General features: G+C 27.5%; 1 protein-coding gene across 1 annotated transcript; it reads left to right on the top strand.

Annotated features, from left to right (window-relative positions):
• The first annotated feature begins 3799 nt into the window (after positions 1-3799).
• On the top strand, positions 3800-6172 carry LOC102581301 (transcription factor RAX1-like). The gene is made up of 3 exons (XM_006347189.2): positions 3800-4045; positions 4436-4565; positions 5325-6172. Exons 1-3 carry the CDS (start codon positions 3910-3912, stop codon positions 5974-5976), a joined length of 918 nt encoding a protein of 305 aa, XP_006347251.1. The 5' UTR covers positions 3800-3909; the 3' UTR covers positions 5977-6172.
• The last annotated feature ends 2876 nt before the right edge of the window (positions 6173-9048 follow it).

Here is a 9048-nt window from a genome sequence, read left to right as displayed (position 1 = left end):
GGACTTATGGTGTACGTGTTATATTATATATCTTTCAAGGATATAATGTTTATAATAAATTCATTACAACCAATGGTGAGCAAAATGCATGGAAGGTTGACTGAAGAAGTTAAATACTCACCTCTGTACGTCTCAAATTATTATCCATCGATCCCAAAATAATTAAGTGTCGTTTTAGAAAACAAATTGTGCCAAAATATAATTGTCGCTTGTTTAAAATTAATTTATTCGTTCACTTTTATTTGTTATATTTGAATTTGGCATATCCATTAAAAAATAATAATCATGACAATTTTGTCATACGACTCATATTAATTGATGTTTCGTATTAAGTCTTAGAAAATGATTTAAGGAATAAGTAATTAATATTAAGAGTAAATATTTAAAAAAATTACTTTATTTTAGAAAGAAAATAAAGTAAGATAAACAAATTAAACGAAGAAGTATGAATGTGCACCAATTTCTTTCTATGACATACGCGAATTATTTTTTACCTACTTCTCTCCTGCAATTTGCTCATGATCAGTCATACTGATATCAAAATTCATCTTTTTTCTGTTATTCAAATAAAATTTTACTCATTAATTTTAAATATTATTTTGTGCATTTCAATTTGTTTGTCTTAATCACTTTCCTTTTCAGTTTATTTTTTTTAAAAAAAAAATCTTAACTTTTTATATTACATGTTTTAATTAAGATCACAAAATTAAATGATATTTTAATACATTCGACATATATTTAATTTAAGACAATAAGATTCAATTTTTTTGCTTATTCATTTTTAAATTCTGCGTCAAGTCAAAACCATATAAAAAAATTAAAACATAATTAGTACTTATTATTTTTTTAAACACCCCTTATTTCGATGAGTTAATACCTTAGATGGTCACTCAACTAATAGTTCTTTTCACAGAAAGTCACTCAACTTTCTTTTATAACCATAAAGTCACCCAGCTATGAATTCTTTTCATAGAGAGTCACTCAACTAAGGGTTCTTTTCACAGAAAGTCACTAAACTTTCCCTTTTAACCTCAAAGTCATTTAACTATGAATACTTTATCTACAAAGTCACTCAACTTTTGATATTTCATTTAAAAAGTCATCCAAACAATTTAAATGATTTTTTCATTAAATTTTATTGAAATATAATTTTTGTTTAAAGCTATTTTTTTAAAAATAACAAGACGCTCATTTAATTATTTATTAAATTTTGTTAAAACACTTTTTTTTTAATTTTGTTGAAACACAATTTTTGTTTAAATAAGTTAATACTCATTTTAATAAATTTTATTAAAATACTATTTTATTTTAAACTAATAAAGCGAAATGTCATAAAAGTGAAGAAAAATATGGACACGGAATTAGTGTAGTAGAAATTGATTGACATAAAACTAAAGGATAGTATCCATGCTATAAGGCCATGCATCTGCCGTAACTCGCAATATGGATCAAAGACGATAAAAATAATTTGTATTTTAATAATTAATTAAAATGGCTATCTTATTATTTTTTTAAGAAATTAGTTTAAAATAAAAATTGTGTTTCAATAAAATTTAATAAAATAATAAAAATGAAAATCTTATTATTTAAAAAAAACATCATTTACAAAAAAAAAATTATATTTCAATAAAACTTAATGAAAAAATCATTTAAATTGTTTGGATGACTTTTTAAATGAAATATCAAAAGTTGAGTGACTTTGTAGATAAAGTATTTATAGTTAAATGACTTTGAGGTTAAAAAGGAAAGTTTAGTGACTTTCTGTGAAAAGAACCGTTAGTTGAGTGACTTTCTATGAAAAGAATTCCTAGTTGGGTGACTTTATGGTTATAAAAGAAAGTTGAGTGACTTTCTGTGAAAAGAACCATTAGTTGAGTGACCATCTAAAATATTAACTCTTATTTCGATCCAAGAAAGCTTTTTTCGATGACTCTTTTTTGTAGTTGGTTTTAATATGTTACTTATTACAGTAAACTCAAGGTACGTTCATTAATTGTTTTTTGGAAGAGTTAAAAAAATAGCAGTAAATATAAATTTGTCTGTAGCTAGATAGCTAGTGTATGTAAAAGGGACAATTCAAGAGATCAGGTTTATTGACGAGTCAATTAATTGGAAAGAAGCTGAACATTCATTTACAACCAATGAACTAATTTACTCATCGACTAAAGGAGAGAGAAGGACATAATCATTTTGACAAGTCACTATACAAGATCCAGTATGAACAATAGAGTACAAAGGATTTTACAATATAAAGGTTAAACAAGAAAATCTATTGGTATATATTTTGACATGTGCTGCTTGTTAGATACCCTCATACATATGCGTGCTTTTAATTTGATACGAAGTTTTAAAAATAATAAATAAATAAATTGAAAAGTTGATAAAAAAAAATGTAAGAAGGCCATGTTACTTCTATTTGCTTTTTTGTATCTTTATTTTTGAGATTTTGTATGTGTTGTACCGGTTACGTCCTGACCATTCTCATCGATGTAATAGATGGCTTGTCCTAGACTTTTTCTCCTCAAACTTTGAAATCACACACTAAAAGTTCACAATCAATCAAAAGAAGCAATGCAAGAGAAAAGAGAGGAAAGTAGGATAGAAGGCAAAACGACATAGGTTTTGATTAAAACAATTAGGAAAAGACTTTTTTTTTTGTAACGAACTAAAGGAAAATTATACTAAACATATTGAAACAAAACGGTATATAAATCAATAACAGATATTGAATCATGTAACTATAAATATGTTACGTGAAAAAGTAAAATCAAAAGATTGACAAAAAATGCAAGAGACATTTTTTTTACGAACTAAAAGAAAAGTATACTAAACATATTAAAACAAAAATGGTAGATAAATCCAAGATCAGATATAATAATAGGTCATTTTCTAATTTGATAAAAGAATTTAGACAACCAAACGCCATTTTCTGATATAATCGAGAGTCCATTAATTTTGAATCATTTTTTTATTTTAAAAAAATCGAGGTTGTTCGTAGGTTTTGGCTCTCAATTTTTATGTTTTTTTAGTAGTACATGTATAAAAAGTTAAATTAACACCAAAATTAAATTAAATCCCAACTTTAATATCATGATAAAAAAATAAATTTTGAACTTTAGTTCAACATCAAAAACCTCTTTTCAAAATCACATGAGGAAGCACATTTCTCTATCCTACATGAATAGGTTAATAGGGGTATATACATATGCACAGGATTCGTACAGGGTGTGTCTCTTGTAAATTTTTTCCCTTTAGGGATACTTAGTTTTTACCTGATTTATGTGTACTATGCTGATAATTAATTTTGTTTGGTAGCTTTGGTATTTCTATTAATGTATGTATGTACATGTATGTACATCTACACTGTCTAATAAAACAAAGCCTGTTAGCATATGATTACACTTACTAGAAATAGTTACAAATAATATATTATATACTTACTACTTTGGAAGATGTCAAATTAATCAAGGTACAGCCAACAATTAGTTAAGCAGCTTTATTTTATTTGAACACATGAAACACTTGGGATTCTTGAACTTTAAGGTAAAGATTAATGCAAAAGTTTTAGAAATTAATTAATTAATTAAAACCTTTTTAATAATATTTGAGATGAAAATTTCTATCAGCTACTACTTGAAAACAGAAAATTAGAAATGAGCCTATCCATTTGACTTGTGTACCTCTTAAATAATTAAATAAATCTCTTTATTTATTTTTTGTTTTATTTTAAATCCCATGTCAGTACTCTTTAAATAAGACAAATAACATAACAAGAGACCTTGTCCATTTCTCTATCTATAAAGAGAGAGAGCAAAGCTAGAAAACTTCCAAGAAAATGATCAACTAAAAAAACAACAAAATTAGAAACAAAGACAAAAAAAAAAACAAGAAGAAGAAGAATTAAGAGAAATGGGAAGAGCTCCTTGTTGTGATAAGAACAATGTTAAAAGAGGGCCATGGTCACCAGAAGAAGATGCTAAGCTTAAAGAATTCATTGAAAAATATGGTACTGGTGGAAATTGGATTGCTCTTCCTCAAAAAGCTGGTAAGTTCGGTCGATCTCAGTAACTTATAGTTCAAACCTTGTATATGTACATATGTATAGTATAATCTCACAAATAAGTATAAGGAGGATAGGATGTTATACGTAGACGTTACTCCTACAAATGCTGAGTAGAAAAGTTATTTTATATAAACCCTTAGATTCAAAAGAAAAGAAGAATTTGAAGCAGGATTGCAAGAAAATAAGACAATAAAATATCAGGCTACAAAGCAAATGAAGCAGTAAACACTAAAGAAAAAGAAATTACACGATTACTACTAATAAGGAGGTACGTCCGAAATTTAGAACCAATAAAGTTCAAATCTTGACCGAAAAAGTATTTCTTTATATTTGCTGTTGATATAATTTGATGAGATTATGGTTTTGAATCAGGATTAAAGAGATGTGGAAAGAGCTGCAGATTGAGATGGCTAAATTATCTGAGGCCTAATATAAAGCATGGTGATTTTTCTGATGAGGAAGATAGGGTTATATGCAGTTTATATGCCAGCATTGGAAGCAGGTAACAAAGTTTTTAATTAAGTCAAAATTATTTAACAGTTTTTCTATTTTTTTTCCTGTTCTGGTCACTAATTAATTATCTACCTCTACCTTTATTTTACCTTAAATTTCTTCAGTTATCATGTGTTTGCATATGAATTTTGAGACAAAAGTAAATCCCAAAAAATTAAAAAATAAAATAAAATTGAAAGAAGAACTTCAATGGTATAGAAAATAAATATTAATTAAGACTCAAAGAAAAGTACTACTTATTTAATTTTGTTGGGTTCTGACTGAAGATTCTACCATTTATGGACTGCATGCATGCTAGTTTAGATCTTGGATCAAGTCCTTAATTACAGCTGTTAGGACACAGTCCATAAAATGTAAAACTATTCAATTTTCTGGATAAAACAACTTAAGTACAACAGGTACGGTCAGATTTCTTTATAACAATATTCATCTTTTATGACAGTATTCTACTATTACAGTCAAGATAATTCGAAATCAATTTTCCATGTTTATAACAATACTTTGCTAAAACAACTAAAATATATCCAAACAAACAACGTTATTATAGAAAAATTTAACTATATAGCTTATGAATTTGAGTTTAAATTTTCTATAACATGTAACTTTTCGTAACAAGTTTGATATACTTAAAAGCTGATTAAATTGTATAATAATCATCTATAGATGGTTTAATTAAATTTAAAAATGTAAAAATTATTTATATGTTGAATATATATGATAACTTAAATGACATTGTACATTTATGCAGGTGGTCAATTATAGCAGCTCAACTACCAGGAAGAACCGACAATGATATCAAAAACTATTGGAACACAAAGCTTAAGAAGAAGCTCATGGGTTTTATTCAGTCATCATCTAATATTAACCAGAGAACTAAATCACCTAATTTATTATTCCCTCCTACAAGTACTCTTCAAACAACTTTTCAACCCCAATCCCAAGCATCAATTTCAAATCTTTTAAGAGATTCATATGTAGAGCCCATTCCACTAGTTCAACCAAATTTCATGTACAACAACAATAACATGATGAACTTTCAATTAGGTATAAATAATCAACATTCTTATAATTTTCATGATCAAAGCTTAATGAATCCCATGCAAGCAATTAGTTCTTGTTCCTTATCTGATGGGCTAAGTTGCAACCAAATTAGCTATGGAAATGAGGAAATAATGTGTCAAATTCCTTTTGAAGAAACCCAAAAGTTTACACTTGACAATTATTGTAGTACTTGGGCTGATCATCATGATCATCAAAAGGCAAATGGATATTTTGGGAATAACTTTCAAACTAGTCAATTCCAGTATGATCATCATACTAATATTGAAGAAGTTAAGGAGTTGATTAGTAGTAGCTCTAGCAATGGCAATGGATGTAACAATGTAGGGTACTGGGGTTAATTTTATTCTCTAGATGTGAGTACTAGTAATGGAATTATTCATGGAATTAGTACTAGCTTTTATCTTCTTCTTCTTCTTCTTCTTTTATGTAGTGATGATGTAATTTATCATGATCATTGTTAATTAGTACTTACTTTATTTGTGCCAATTTATATGAGTCACTTTTTTTTTTGTCGGTCTGTAAAAGAAATGACACAATTCTATATTGAGTAACAACATTATGACTTATTTTAAATCACAATGAATTTAGAAGTCATTTTTTCTTTCCTTAAACATTCTATAAAGTTAAATGATATCAAATAAATTGAGAAGGAGTAAAACTATGTTATGTATTACTGCCAGTCTGCCAGTGGTAGTATGTATTTGTCTGCTACCCCTACTTCCCCTATCCTCTTTATAGTCTCCATCCTATCTATCTACACAAGTACTCTCAAAAATATGTAAATTTAGTTCATGGTGAAAGTACTCAAGAAGCCTATCATATCATGATGCAAGAGTCAGACAGTGAAAGTCACTAATCAAGCACCCACTGTACGTTCTTCAACAAAACAAAGTATTCCCTTCGTCTCAATTTTTATATGAGCTAGTTTAATTTGGTAAAGAGTTTAAAAAAGAAAGAAAGATTTTTGAAAATTTTCGTTTGAAATAAGTCATATATACTTGTGTGGCTAGAAATCATTTCAGTTAAAATGAGCATTTTAGAGTTAAATTGTTACTAAACGTAGAAATATGTTATTCTTTTTTAGACCGATTAAAAATGAAAGTAAATCATATTAATTGGGACAGAGAGACTAATAGTATTTTGGCACTATAGAAAATTAAAGATATGTCCTGGTAAAATCAGAATTAATTTAAGAGTCAATATGCCAGCAAAAAGAAGATAAACAATACCTACTGCAAGGAAATCTTTAGGGGTTGCATTTTTAATTTAGCTAAAGATATGAAAATGACAGGAAAAACAAATTCAGAATCTCTGTCTTATTCAAAAAATTAAAAATAAATTAAACCTTTACAAGTTATATAATATTCGTTTGCCATCTAACACTTTGGTTGGGACAGGCATCATTGCAGTACAACATATGTAATATAAAATTATGCATTATGCATTATGCATCGATCGAGTAATGTACGTATAATGAGATGATTAAGATATATTCCTCTACCCCTTAGTTAATCAGACGACATCTCGTACTCAAATACTAAAAATGAAGAACCTCTTAGTAGGAAAAATTTAAAATTAGAAACACTAGTAAATTTTGTTCACCAATTGTTCGTAGAAATAATATAAAACTAAGCAAAAGCCAAAGGAAATAGGGGGGAAAAGTTAAAATTATGATGAAAGATAGTAAAAACTTGGAATCGAGGGCTAATTTCACTTGATGAGCTTCCTGCCTTCCATTGTTGAAGTTAAAATCGGTTTAAACTTCATTTTCCTTTAATATAATTAAAACGATAGTGAATTGATAAGTTTATTTCTCGTATTTTTAATAATTGGTCCTATAATGGATGATGGGGTGGCTTACGATTTGATTGATTGAACATTGACTATTGTTTTTTCGTTTGGGATATAATTAATATTTGAAGTGTCCCCATTAAAGTTGACATTGCTTAGCAATAGTATCATCTTAGGTAAGCCATATTTTTCTACAATATACACAAACCAAGTACTCAACTTGGAAAATAAAATGTTCCCTTTTTTATTTTCCTTATATATAATATAAGCTTATGTTAAAAAACATATTAAATTAGTAGTTGGATTTAACTAATTAGTCTAGTAGTCTAGTTGACCCACAATGTGAAAATGTTTGACAGTCATATAATTGTGTCAAGACTTTTTCTTCCTTATTACTATTGACTATTGAGTAACAGCCTAACAGTATCTCTTTTCAAAATTTCCATTTATAATTAGGCATTTGGATTGAGTCAACCCTACAACAACTTGGGATCATAAGCCAATTAATCTTAAACACGAGTCAACTTATATGTATTTATATATTATATTATTATATAGTCCATGTAACAAACAACTTTTATTTGACGTATTTCTACTACTTAAAATAACTTTAATTTTTTTCATGCTTGTTAATTTGTAGAGGACAGTTATAAAGAACTACTAATTTTAACACTAATAGGAGTATAGGACTACTATATAGAAAGTATTTTCTTGGAAAGAGCCCAATTAAGACTAGTAAATTGGGATGACTTCCTCATAGACGTGTTTGATCTTATTATATCTTAGGGAAGGAAAAAAAAAGATTGGAGTATTATTATCCATTATGGTAATGTGTTTAGAGTTCAGAATAAATGGTTATGATAAAGAATAAAATTTAGATATTTGATTTTTAAAACAAATGTTGAGTATTATTCACCCAATCACTCAACCGTGTTCTCAATTAGTAAATATGTAATACTATAATTTGTTATTTGAGTCACTCTTAATCTTCTTATTTCTATCTATGAAAAAACTATTAACTACTATTCATTTTTAAAAAGAATTATGAGGGTCAACAATGTTAACTAAATAATTCGATACATAATTTATGTAAGATCTATTAAGCAAGCTCCGAACATTAGACGTTAAACATGTTTAAAACGTACATTCAGATGCTTAGTAAGTAAGCCTCATAGAACTAAACCCCATTTGTAAATCTTCGGAAGCACTGGTTAAGTAGAATTCAATGAATTTGGGTTTATAATTTGTAGCTAATAGTGCTGTCGTTAAAAATTGTTATTGAGTAGCATATCTGTCACGGATGATGGGCCCAGCCCAAATTAATAAGGCCCAAGAAAGTCCATCCTGTAGCAAGGTAAAGATTACGTGATGGTTAATCGGCCCTACCCCAAATTAATATGAAAATTTTCAAAATGTCAATATTTTAGCATTTTAATAGGATTCCTTAGCTACATTTTCAATATTTATTAAAAATGTTAATATTTTAGTTTGTTATATATCTGATTTATGTTTTTTTTTTAAATTTGTTTAATTTGAAAGAATACAATTATTTAATAACAAAATTGAGAAAATCTAAGAGAGAGAATATTTCAAAAAAGGTAAATATCACTTAATTTTCT

Source organism: Solanum tuberosum, unplaced genomic scaffold (genome assembly GCF_000226075.1).
Source record: "Solanum tuberosum cultivar DM 1-3 516 R44 unplaced genomic scaffold, SolTub_3.0 scf00091, whole genome shotgun sequence".
In the NCBI taxonomy this organism is placed as follows: domain Eukaryota; kingdom Viridiplantae; phylum Streptophyta; class Magnoliopsida; order Solanales; family Solanaceae; genus Solanum; species Solanum tuberosum.
Note: the sequence above shows the minus strand (reverse complement) of the source record. Positions and strands in the feature narration are given on the sequence as shown.